The 13,524-nt window shown below is 49.3% G+C and overlaps 1 protein-coding gene across 2 annotated transcripts in view; it reads right to left on the minus strand.

Moving 5' to 3' along the window:
* The window catches only part of LOC135897258 (uncharacterized), a 135,768-nt gene that overhangs the window by 42,775 nt on the left and 79,469 nt on the right, over positions 1-13,524 (minus strand). For both annotated transcript variants that reach the window (XM_065425852.1, XM_065425858.2), the window contains one exon: positions 9,225-9,411. In XM_065425852.1, the coding sequence (XP_065281924.1) occupies positions 9,225-9,411 (187 nt within the window). The remainder of the gene's footprint in view (positions 1-9,224; positions 9,412-13,524) is intronic.

Below are 13,524 nucleotides of genomic sequence, written 5' to 3' on the forward strand. Positions count from 1 at the left end.
CCTTGCTAAAGTTGATTCGGGTGCAGAAGTGTCGGTTCTACCTTCTACATTTCCAGGATTGCCCACCCACCTGGATAACGCAGACGAGGTACTACAGGGGGCTGGCGGGAACAAGCTCAATGTTCTAGGCAAATTTGTTGCAGAGATTGCATGGAAACAGAGGACTGTCCGACAAACGTGCTATGTTGTTAGCCCTCTTCGCGACGTACTTCTCGGGCCGCCAGCCTTAGAGGCTTTAGGTATCGTTAAATTTGCCGACTCGCTTACTGCAGACAAGCAACGGTATGAGACACTTTTTCCGCGCATGAGTCGTAGTCTAGGCACTATCCCAGGAGAATACACAATCAGGCTACAACCGGGCGCAATTCCCCATGCCATAACCGCTCCGCGGCGAGTGCCGATTCCGCTCATGGAAAGGGTAAAGCACGAAATAGAGAGACTCGTGCGCATGGGAATAATAAGAAAGGTAGACGGCCCCACGGATTGGTGCGCAGGAATAGTCCTGGTAACGAAACCGTCGGGGGAACTGAGAGTATGCGTCGACCTCACAAAGTTAAATAAGTGCGTCGTTCGTGAACGCTTCACGCTACCTACGGTCGATCAAGCATTAGGCTCTCTGGCGGGTGCGAAATGGTTTTCGAAGCTTGACGCCTTCTCGGGGTTCCATCAAGTCCGACTAAGTAGGGACTCTGAAGAACTAACTACGTTCTTGACTCCATTCGGGAGGTACTGTTTTACCAGACTACCGTTCGGAATTACGTCCGCTCCGGAGTATTTCCAGAAAAGGATGTCAGAAATACTATGTGGCTTGCCAGGTGTTGTCAACGTCATGGATGACATTTTAGTGTTTGGTAATACGAAAGCCCAGCATGACGAACGTTTAGCTGATGTTCTGTCACGCCTAGCTAGCGCAAACTTGACTCTGAACAAAGATAAGTGCCTGTTCGGCGTTAATAAACTGAGATTTTTGGGCCATATTCTGAATGAGAATGGAATTGAGCCTGATCCAGCGAAGGTCAGCGCTATTAAGAATCTAAACGCACCGAAAAATGTCACCGAACTGAGAAGCTTGCTCGGCATGGCCAATCACCTAGGTCGCTTTTTGCCTCACCTGGTGCAAACTACCGCTCCGATGCGTGCTCTTTTGCACAAAGAGAGTGAATGGGTCTGGGGGTGTGACCAAGCAAAAGCGCTGAACGAGCTAAAAGAGCTCATTTGTTCTGCGCAGTGTATGGCCATGTACGATGCAACGCTTCCTACCATCCTTTCAGCGGACGCATCCTCTTTCGGACTGGGAGCAGTTCTTTTTCAAATACAGAAAAACGGTCACCATAGACCAATAGCTTTCGCGTCTCGTTCTCTCACGAACACAGAATGGCGATACTCCCAGATAGAAAAAGAAGCGCTAGCGCTGACGTGGGCAGCCGAAAGATTTGACGAGTACATCCGTGGCCTAAGCGTTACCTTTTAAACTGATCACAAGCCTTTAGTGTCTTTACTGCGCCAGATGGCCATTGATAATATGCCCTCTCGAATTCAACGCTTCCGGCTACGCCTTATGCGCTATCTTTTCACGGTCCAGTACGTTCCTGGCAAATCGCTAGTCACAGCCGACACCCTCTCGCGATCGCCTGCAGCAGGCAGCAATTCTGAAAAAGGCTTGAGTGTGTCAGATATCACAGCGTACTCTAAGGCGTGTTTGCTTGGCTTGGAAACGGGGGACAATTTTTTATCCAGAGTGAGAGAATGTCAAATTAATGATCCCGTTTGCAAACACCTGCGCAGACTGTGTAAAACCAATTGGCCAAGGAAACCAAATGTTCCTTTTTTCCTCATGCCTTACTGGCAAGATAGAGCATGCCTTAGCATAATTGATGGTCTCTTGTTGAAAGGAACAAGGCTTGTAATCCCACAGTCTCTAAGAACGGAAGTGCTGTGTAGACTACATGATGGGCACCAGGGTATCGTGCGTTGTCGTAATATTGCTAAAGGTTCTGTCTGGTGGCCAGGATTGAGCACCGATCTGGCGCAGTTCGTGAATCAGTGCACTGTTTGCGCACGATCTGCCCAGCAACTAGCCAAGCCCATGATAGCAACCACAACACCATCGTTTCCTTGGGAGAGAGTGGGAGTAGATCTGTGCGTAATCAACGGCCAGGCATATCTTGTCGCAGTGGATTATCTTTCACGTTACCCTGAGGTAGCCATTCTTCCTTCCACAAAGTCGGGAACGGTCATTGATAGACTGAAAAGTATTTTTTCTAGGCATGGAATCCCTGAGTGCGTGGTGACCGACAACGGTCCTCAGTTCGTGGCAACTGAGTTTGAACAGTTCGCTATGTCCTACGGGTTTCGCCATGTCACCGTGAGTCCGAGGCACCCGCAGGGCAACGGGGAAGTAGAGCGAGTGGTTCAGACGGTTAAGCACCTCCTTCTAAAGTCTAAAGACCCTTATCTGGCATTGTTGGCTTACAGGGCGACGCCCGGCATTCTTGGGGTCAGTCCTGCGGAAATACTTATGGGTAGGCGCCTGAGGACAAGAGTCCCAATACTACCACGTCATCGAAATCCGGGAAAAAGCAGTCCGAAAGTCGTGGCCAGAAACCAGACGGTGAGACGGCGGCAATGCCGCTACTACAACCGACGCCATCGGGCCAGACGGCTTCCCGAGCCAGAAGCAGGTGACTTGGTCTGGGTGACAGACATGCAATCCAAGGCCACAGTCCTCGCACGAGCACCGAAACCGCGGTCATATGTAGTGCGAACAGACGACGGCGTTTGCCTCCGCAGAAACAGGAGAATGCTTAACCGTCTCCCAAAAGAAAGGGCGCACATGGAAACTTACGAATTTCCAGAAACCGCGGAGCAGCCGAGCGCGGCACAATTGGCTCATAGCCCAGATGGCGCGACTGCAACAGATTCAGTGGGGCCTCCAACTCGCGCGGTGGCCAGTGGTGACCCCACTCCCATTGTAACACGGTTTGGTAGACTGGTGAAGAAACCCATCTGACTGGGCTTTGATGAGTAGTGCTTTGGTGTTTAGTATTCAGTGTTTTTCTAGTACAAAATATGTTCTCTGTCTTGTATTTTCGAATGTTCTTGTGTGGTGAAGAAATCCATACGACTTGACTTTGAGTGGTTTGCTGTTTTGTTTTTTTCTGGTTATAACATATTCTCTACCATGTATGTGCGAATGTTCCTGGGCTTGAGAAAGAGGGATGTGCTGTTATCGCCCGCCTGTATGCGGCGTGCAACGTCACGACAGATAGCTGGACGACCACTGCGATTGCCAAGCTACTTGTGACACGTGACGTCCCCAGAATGTATATTATCGGCCAGCACAATAAACGGGGGACTTTCCCTTTCGTCACCCGGAGCGCGGCTCGTCGACTGTTCCTTCCGACACGCATACGCGTCACGCTCGTATGCCGTGTCACGACAGCGCTCACGTTCCCGCTCAGTCAAGCGCGCGAGCTACGCCGACGCGGTAAGTGGCTCGAGTGGCTCGGGTGGTACGAGCAGCTTGGATGCATCGGCCCAAGCCACAGTCATACGGGTCCTAGAAAACAAGAAGCAGAACCAGCAGAGCAAACTGGAGAATCAGCACAGCCAATTGCAAAGCCAGCAAAACCTCATAGACAAGCTACTCCGCAGTCAACAGAAACAGCAAGAGCTCACCGATAAACTGCTTCAAAAATGCAAAGAACAACAAGAACTCACAGACAAGCTGCATCAAAAATGCCAGGAGCTTGAAAACATAAACAGAGCGTCGGGAACGACGTTGACCAAGGCCGACGTTGAAGCCATAGTAGATGCAAGGTGCCTGATATTTCAAGAAGCCTTTATGAAGAACATTCACGCCACAATGGAAAAAGTTGTACAATCAGCAGTCGAAAAAACAGCCGCTACCTTAGAGAACAAGATCGCCACGTTAAACGCCAAAATAGATGGTATCGCACCACAGCTCAACAATTTTATCGCGCATGTGAAAAACACCTACGTCACCAAGGCACAGCTCGAAAATTCGCGCCCCACGAGTCGGAAGAAGGCACGGGCGAACAGCCACAGCGATTCTTGCTCGGTCTCGCCCACTCGAGATCGCCGACGCGAATTCAAATCCATCGACGATGGCGATCCCTAACCACAAGGCAAAGAACCAGCAGTCAACTATACGCATATGGCAACGGAACTGTCGATCATACCGCCCTCGACACGCCAATCTACAAGAATTCGTCAAGCTGAACCAACCGCACGTCATAGCACTACAGGAAGCCAACACGCAGAACGTCCGACTGCAAGGATACGCCACATATGCACAAACCCAACAAACTGCCATACTGGTGAAGAAAACTCTTGACAGCCCAAAAACATGAGATAGAGAACACCCAGATCGAACACACCTTAATCGAGGTTTTACCGGAACGAAAGACGCAGAAAAGCCTATTTGTGGCCAGTGTGTACAGCCCGCCTCGCGACCAGCTACCGGCCTTCGATTACTTTGTACGAGTAATCAGGAAATCTACGAATGGACACCAACTCGTCGTAGTGGGAGACTTTAACGCCTCGCACATGGCATGGGGCTATCATACCACCACAAAGAAGGGTGCTAGAGTGCACGATGCCACACAGCAACACAGACTCACCCTCTGGAATGATCCCCTCCAGACCACGAGAATTGGAAACAGCGTCTCTAGGGACACAAACCCCGATCTTACCTTTACTGCGGACGTCCCCTGGGCACAGTGGAGTCGACTCCAGGAAACCTTAGGTAGCGATCACCATATTCTCCAATTAGATGTAGCACACACCCGTAAACAGACCAAGACTGGAATAGCACGGCTAACCGATTGGAAATCCTTCAGGGACAAGCTAGATTCCGGAGCAAGCATAACTGACATTGACGAATGGCTCAAAAATGTATTAGACACATCAGAACGTCACACCAAGATCATACAACTCGATGCCGATACACCCGCGGTTGACGCGCACCTCCTACATCTCTGGGAGGCAAGAAGTGGCCTCCTGAAGAGATGGAAGCGACAAAAGCTTAACAGAAAGCTAAAAACACGTATCGCTCTCCTTACCAAGCAGGCTCAAGACTATGCAGACCACCTCATCAGGCAGAACTGGCACGCTTTCTTTGACAAGCTACAGGGGACTCTGAGCACGAAGAGGACCTGGCACCTCCTACGCGCACTCCTGGCCACTGAACCCACCAAAACGAAACAGAAGCAACATCTTCACAGTCTTATCCACAACCGTGCCGGATCAGAAGAACACCTTCTGCGAGAACTACAAAAGAAACTATGCGGAGACGCACCCTCTACCACGTCAACTCACAGCACAGAATACTCTGGAAAACCGAACCCAGAACTCGACCGACCCTTCACGCAGGCCGAAATCCACGTAGCCCTATCCAAGCTGACTAGAAATACCAGCCCAGGTAAAGACAGGATCATTAACAAACACCTACGCAACCTACCGCAGCAGGCCACCGAGGCTCTCCTCCGTTACTACAATGAGTGCTGGGAGAAAGGAGAACTGCCTGCTGTGTGGAAACACTCGGACATCACCATGATCCCCAAGGCCAACAAACCTCTCAGCTTGGAGAACCTACGCCCGATCTCCCTCACCTCGTGCGCGGGAAAGCTTTTCGAACATATGGTGCACGACCGCATTACCCAGTACCTAGAAGACAACGACCACCTACCAGACACCATGCTCGGTTTCAGGCAGCACCTCTCAACACAGGATGTACTCTTACAACTAAAAGAAGGCCTTCTAGATCACCTAAACAATCGAAGCAAATACTCCATTGTGGCAATAGACGTCAAGGGAGCCTTTGATAACGTTAGCCACGAGGCGATCCTCAACAATCTCGAAGGAACTGGCTGCGGCACTAGGACCTACGCATACGTCAGAAGCTTTCTGATGGACCGCACAGCAACAGTCGGAATCTGCAACATCCGCAGTGAAAGCTTCCTACTTCCAAACAGAGGCACCCCGCAAGGGTCAGTCATTTCACCGCTACTCTTTAACGTAGCTATGATCAAGCTACCCCCACTACTCGAGACCATAGCAGATCTGCGTCATGCGATGTATGCTGATGACATCACGCTATGGACCAGAGCTACGAACGTTGGAAGACAAGAAAGCAGCTTACAAGAAGCCGTCGACACCATCGAAACCTATCTCCGAAACTGTGGCCTCCGCTGCGCCCCAGAGAAGTCTGAACACCTCATCCTGAAAGCAAGAACGAGAGGCCGACCACCCAACTACGAAGAGCCTGACCCCAGCATCACACTCAACGGGACAACAATCCCGAAAGTCGACACCATGCGAATACTTGGACTCCACATCCACAAAAACGGATCGGGAGCTGCCAGCCTACCGAGACTAGAACGCACCCTTTCGCAACTAACGCACCTCGTCAAACGGATCTCAAGCCAAAGAAGCGGGCTCAAGGAGCAAGACACTCTAAGAATAATACAAGCGCTCCTCACCAGCCGCATCACATACGGAATGCCGTACCTGGCTTTAAAGAACGCTGAAATAGAAAAGCTGAACATCATGATAAGGAAGGCAATCAAAGTCGCCCTGGGACTCCCCGCCATGGCCTCTACATCACGTCTCCTTAAGATGGGCGTCCACAACACGTGGCAAGAGCTCTCCGAAGCGCACAAGAACAGCCAGCTGGAACGACTCAAGCTCACGCCCACAGGGAGATCAGTACTCCGACACCTAAACTACAGCGAGACGTATGTCGCAGACACGGACAAGAAAGAACGAATACCACCGGACGTTCGAGAGTGCATTTGCATCGCACGTGTCCCGCGCAACATGCATCCCATATATCACAAGAGTAGAAGACAGGCTAGAGCCAACGCCATCAAACGAAGTTTCAGGCATGACCCGAATGCCTGCTACACCGACGCGGCCAAGTATCCGCATCGAAACGCGTACGCTCTGAGCGTCGTAGACTCCCAAGGCTCCGAGGTAGCATTGGCAACCATCAAGGCACGCAACCCAGAAACGGCTGAAGAAGCGGCAATCGCTCTCGCCACCACCACATGCACAGACGCAGCGGTTATATTCACCGACTCTCAGGCCGCCTGCAGAAACTTCTTGAGGGGCCGCATCTCGGCCGATGCACTCAAGATACTAAAAAGACGAAGCACTCCGCTCCCGTACACCTGAGTAACGTGGGTACCCGGACACGAGGGACTAGAGGGGAATGAAGCGGCCCACGCCGCTGCCCGCGAGCACGTCAGCCGGGCTCCCCTCTCCCCACGCGCTCTAGGACCCGTGACAGAAGAGGCGGAGGCCGTACCCACCAACTATTCGGCCATATTGCAACAATACAGGCTCGAGCGTCGAGTGTACCCTCCACCGCACCCTAAACTCGACAGAGAAGAAAGCCTAATCCTTAGACGCCTGCAAAGTAACACATACACGCACGGAACGATAATGCATCGCCTCTACCTGACCCTCCACGGATACCTCTGCCCACTTTGCAACGTACCCGACACTCTGGCACACTTGCTCCTGGAATGCCCATGGCAGGAAGGCAGCGAAATGCAACCAGAAACGCACGCAAAGCGAGCAATAGAAGCAAACGACCTATTCGAAACGTGGGAGGCCAAGCTAACCCTCGGGGACCTGGAAGATCAGCGACAACTCCAGCGACTGCCCTCTTGCCCTCTGCCAGGGCCAAGAGGGCAGTCGAAGCCAGAGGGTTCCTGGACTAAGGAGCCCTCCCACCTTAGGGTGATACCCGGCCTCGCTCGGGACACTGTTTCGTTTAATAAACGTTTCTCTCTCTCTCTCTCCGTTGTACACAGGTTCCTTGTAACGAGCGTAGAATGTATACGCTAAGCATTTATAGGCAATTGAGCCCAAGTGAAATTTCGTTGCAGTTGGCCTTTAATGACAAGCAATTAACTACATAATTTTCGCTAATCAGGGCTCGCAAATCTAAGTCGTATGTGCCCTCTTGCATTCTGTTTTTGGAATCCGAATTGTGCAGCTGGGAATCATACCCATGAGCTTTTGCTCGCGAGGAAACATGGCTGCTAGCATTTTATAGACGAAAATTACATTTATGATTTATGTATGGTGTTTTCATCCACAGATGTACAAGCATAATGTTCAAAGAGATACTAGGGCCATACTGGGAGTGATGCGAGACGTAGCAGCATGAAAAGGTCAGTTGTCATCCACCCAACTGTAGCACAATACTACTAAAGTAACATGTACGAGTTTCTTAGAAATAAAGCTTCACAGTTGCAGAAAAATCATCCCAGTTTGAGGAATGAACCCGGAATGAGCATATTTTTGGGGTAGTCACTCTACCATACCAGGACGAATTTTTCAACTCTGAAGGCTTGTTTCTGAGAAACCCTTACGAGTTTCCTCTGCAGTTCATGCTACAGTCAGGTCGATGACAGTTTTTCTTTTTGAGGACCTTCCTGCACCTTGCAGGCTTCCACAGAACTGATGTGCCATTAGATACAGCAGCATTTCAAAATTTCCAGATTCCACAAACACGTGGGCCTTGAGCATCCCTTAGGCAGCTGATACATAAAGAGCAATTTAACCCTTTCAGGCGCTGTGTACACACTTGTGTACACCAAGATAGTGCCTCAACAGCAAAAGCAGTGCTGAAAGTATACTGATTCCTCTCCTTAAATACATTTAATAAAAAAAAGTACAATGATACCTAAAATGTGTCGCATACATCTTGAAACACTTATGATCAGAAATGTGCTGCAATTTTGGATAACATGTACAATATGTTCTAGAAAAATAAGTGCGAAAGTAGAAGGTTGGGTGTTTTTACTTGGTATTAGTATGTTGTATGTAGCAGGTTCCCTTCAGGCATGTCAAACACCCAGCATAATTTTCAAGTGGCTGGATAAGTGCTTTTCAAGCTTTTCAAAAAACACAAAACAGTTATGTCCTCATATTTGATGTTCCCGCAGCGAGTTCTCGCACGGAGTCCTGTAAACTTGACAAAACTCACTAAACAACTGAACGTTCTTAACCTTTTCTGCGGTTGTACACTTTCTATGATTCTGAAGATGTAAAAAATGTGGTGAAAGTAGGTTTTCAATCCACAGGATACAGTGGCGTCTGAAACGGCTAAGTTTCTCATTATTATTATTATTATTTTAGCAACAAAACTAAATGAAGAGAGCTTGCGACGGTGGTGGGAAGAGCTCTACCGTGAAACGATGACTCGCTTTCTTCCATGACAGTTGATAGCCGACCCCGCTCTTCAATCACCTCCGGACTTTCCACAGCTTTGCTAGCTGGCAAAGCTCTGAAAAAGGGCAGAGGGGGCTGCGGGGCTCCAGGTGGGCTATCTATACTCCTTGGAGCAGCCCATGTCTCCCGACGCTGCTTCCGGCACTGAAAGGAGCAAACGGCACCATACATTTAGCACACACAAAACATCAAAAAGGAATGGTGTAAAAAATAAGACGATATGGAGATACAACACAGAAGGAAAGAGCACTTCTTTTCTTCTCGTTAGCCACATTCTCTTGTGCCTTTTTTTTATATGTATAGTTTCACATCTTTTGTACCATAATAAGTATGAACCAACTAGTCCAGCAGCAAGTAGTAAGAAAGGAAAATGCATACAAAATCTATACATGCAGAGCGAAATAGAAAAGGCAATGAGAAAAAAAAAAAAAAAGAAGAGCAAGTGCGTTATCACAGGAAAGTTTTGGCGCTGCTCTGCCCAGATGTCTAACATCAGTGATGGCCCATGAATTGGCAATGATACTAAACATGCAACATGCACCGTTGTGATGCCGTCGCAGTTGCCCTATCATCACCATTCTAACTTTGTTACCTGACTCTCATCATGTCGTACCCGTCACGCCATCGTCACACAGTCGTCATCGTACCGTTGTTGCCATGCCATCGTCGTCATGTTGTAGTTTTACCATCATCATCGCTTCAGTAACGTCGTCCCATTGTCATCATGCTGTCATTGTGACACCGCCTTTCTTGTTCCATTGATGTCACTCTTTCATCATTCTGTCATAATAGGCTATGGTCATTCAATCGTGATTAGGCCGCTATGGTCATGCCACCGTCGTCATTGCGTCGGCATCAGACAGTGACTATCATGCATTGTCGTGGTCATGGTCATGCAGTTGTCATAGCCCAAGCTTTGTCACCTGCCTCTCGTCCTGCAATCGTCGTCATCCCACTGTCCCCATACCATTGTCATGCCGTCATCGTCATACAGTCGTCGCCATGCACTCATCATATCGTCGACGTGATGTCGTCACAGTCGTTACACTGTTATCATACCAGCTTTGTCATCCATTTGTCGTCATACAATTGTCATCATCACACTGTCATCATAACATTGTTATCTTTAAGAATCATCCTCTCATTTTCGCCATGCCATCATAATTGTGCTGCCTGTCATTTGTGGGGGTCTGATTCGTGCTCTTGGGACAAAGGAACGACATCAGAGTCGCGCAAACAATCACAAGGGCATTTATTAAACCTTTCATACACCAATGCCGCACCCGATGCCAAGTTGCTATCCACAAAACATGCCAATGGGCATGCAACAAACCGAGGAAGTCTGACTAACCACGACCGAATAGCGAGCGAATATCTTTGCCCCATGCTACATACAACGCCCGATTGTTTGCGTGTACGGTCATGTGAACGGTGCCGCTTTCGAACGAGGCCTTGCGAGACAGTCTCAAGGAAGCATGGATCGGCGCACAGGCAGAACGTCCACACCGCTTGCGGACCCCCGAGCCAAAGACGGATAGCCACCCTTTTGCGCACAAGTAACCCCATTGTTAGGTGGCGGTAGCTGCACAACAATCACACCATCTCTTGTACAGTCAAATCTCGATACAGTCGAACCCGGCTATATCGAACTCACAAAAAAATGCCTGTCAGTTCGATATAGAGCATAATTCGATATAAGCCTGCTAAATAATTGGATGTCATAAAAGCACATACCATTTATAAAATCACTTTATTGGTGAAACTAGCTTGGTTTCGCACAAAGTAGTCCTGCATTTTCTTCTGCTTGGGCAATTTCGCTGCCGGCGACGGACGCACTTTATCACATCGTCTAAAGTGTCGGAGCAGCTGAAGCCTCAACCTTCCACATTTGCGCAGAAGCACCGACTAGTGCGAGAGCACCAATCACTTCGGAGGATGTGGGCCAAGGACCGTCGTTGCTTTCCTCATTGTGCCCACTTTCACTTGTGCTCGGTACGATGTCAGCAATGTAGTCTTCGTTTTCGGGCTCTCCTGTGGTCGCGACACCATCATTTGCGCTCACAAACTCGTCCGTCGTTGATTCGTCAACAGCTTCTGGAAATTCTTACAGCTCGCTCTGAACTTCGGCAACATAGGCAACGGCTTCGTCGCATTCATCAGAATTTACTCATCACCGAGCATGCGAAAGTCGGCACGGCTGAAGCAGTTTCGGATGAACCACTCGTACACGGCCGTGCATACGCGTCGGGCGCCACGGGCACCGGGTCACGAGTTTGGCCGCTTTAACCGTAATCTCAACCTTCAAGATCGTGCTGACAGTGCTACTCGGAATCTTGTACGCTGCGGGGACATCCTACTTCTCACCGCGTTCGATCCTATTTACGATTTCGAGCTTCACGACGAAAGGCGAATTTAGCCGCTTCACCACGGCAACACTGCGGGAGAAGGCCTACAAGGCGCACACACAATGAACCAGAAAAGCAGCAGAGAGAAAACTTGCACTTCTGCCATTTTGCACGATGAGGGCATAAAAGCCTCTGATTGGCTGTCTAAGCAAGCGCTGCAGGCGGGCCAGGATCATTTTTTGCAGGGGGGTGTCGATGGCTCGTCCGAGGCAGGGCGGTCACGGTAGGGAGACCGGTTGGATGGAGCCGCGCAGCTGGGTTTTCCCGCCACCGCGAGGGAAAGCCAACTTCCGGGGGCACTTCCTGCCGCTTGACGTTTGATATATCGGGAGTCGCTGCTTTTTTTTGTTCGATGCAAGTGCAATTTTTGATATATATACTCCTTGTAACTACACCGTGTCCAGAAATTGTTCGATATATAGAATAATTCGATGTAAACGGGTTCGATATAGTCTGGTTCGACTGTATAACGAATCACACAGGACCACCGAAAATCGTTCATCATTTTGAAATATTGTTGTGATGAAAAACTTGCAGTTATAAGCCAGTGCACAAACCTAGGAATGAAAATGATGTACCTTGGCAGTAGACGTGTGTGCAGACAAGCATGCTCACAAATAAAAATGTTTCACTCACTTCAACGCTGCTTTATCTGAAGAAATGAGTGATTTTCTTCTGACGCAGGCACTGTGCATGACCAATTAGGAATGCGTCTACATCTTCCACTTTGCGCAATACCTCATCGGGTGCGTCTTTGCACCGAGCGATGAATGTGCGGACTTTGTTCATGTGCACTTAAACATCGATGTTTGACACAATCTCATCTTCTGAGTTCAGTGACCCACAGTCGTCTTCCTTCGGGTCGTCATTGTCACTGGAGACGTCGCGAATGCAGTTAATCTTTTCTGTTGTCAGGTCCGCTGCGTTAGTACTGCGCTGTCACTCTCCATGTCATCGAAGGAAGAGACAGCAGGCAGTAGTCCCACAACCTTGGTCCACAGCTTTCCTGGATTGTTGTCGGTGACTTCCAGCTTATCTTCAAGCTGCACAGGCGCCTTGACAAGCCTTGCTTTTCGCCAGCTGTTGCTAATGGTGGATGCCTTCAAGTTCCACCAAGCTCCTTGAGCATTTCCGCTGCCTGACGCATATTGATTTCAGTCGGCTGCTTTAAGGAGAGGTTGATAATCAACCACTGCACAAGGCTTTTCTGCTTTCACACTCTTTATAATGCCCTGGTGTAGGGGTTATAGCAAGGACATGTTGTTTGGCGGTAGAAACTCCAAGCGAACATGCGTCTAAGCGAACATTCACAATGAGAGCAGAGCAGTTGTCGGCAACCAGTAGAATTCTTTGGCCATCCCTCCTCATTTGGTCATCGAGTTTGATGAGCCACTTGGAAAAGAGTTCTCTGGTCATCCAGGCTCGTTTGTTGGTGCAGTAGTCGTACGGTAACGACATGATGTTTTTCATGCAGGGAGGCTTTGCACACTTGCTGATGACGAGCGATTTAATTTTCTTCGTGCCTCTTGCATTGCAGCAGAGCAGGACTGTCATGCGAAGATGCGACTTCTTCACCCCTCTGCACTGCTGCCCTTTGAACTGCATCGTCCAGTCTGGCAGGAGCTGATAAAAACGTGTGGCCTTATCTGCATTGCATATATCGTCTTCAGAGTATGATTCAGCCACCTCTAGAAAACTATCATTGTGCTAGGAATCTGCACCTTCTCTGTCAGCAGCCCCTTTCTCGCATGAGACTACCTGCCAAGTTATTTCCTTCTTTTTGTGGAAACGAAAAAGCCAACCCGCACTGGCGTCGAACTCGGTTATTTCAAGTGCATCAGCAAATTAGCGG

Source organism: Dermacentor albipictus, chromosome 1 (genome assembly GCF_038994185.2).
Source record: "Dermacentor albipictus isolate Rhodes 1998 colony chromosome 1, USDA_Dalb.pri_finalv2, whole genome shotgun sequence".
NCBI classification, from domain to species: Eukaryota; Metazoa; Arthropoda; class Arachnida; order Ixodida; family Ixodidae; genus Dermacentor; species Dermacentor albipictus.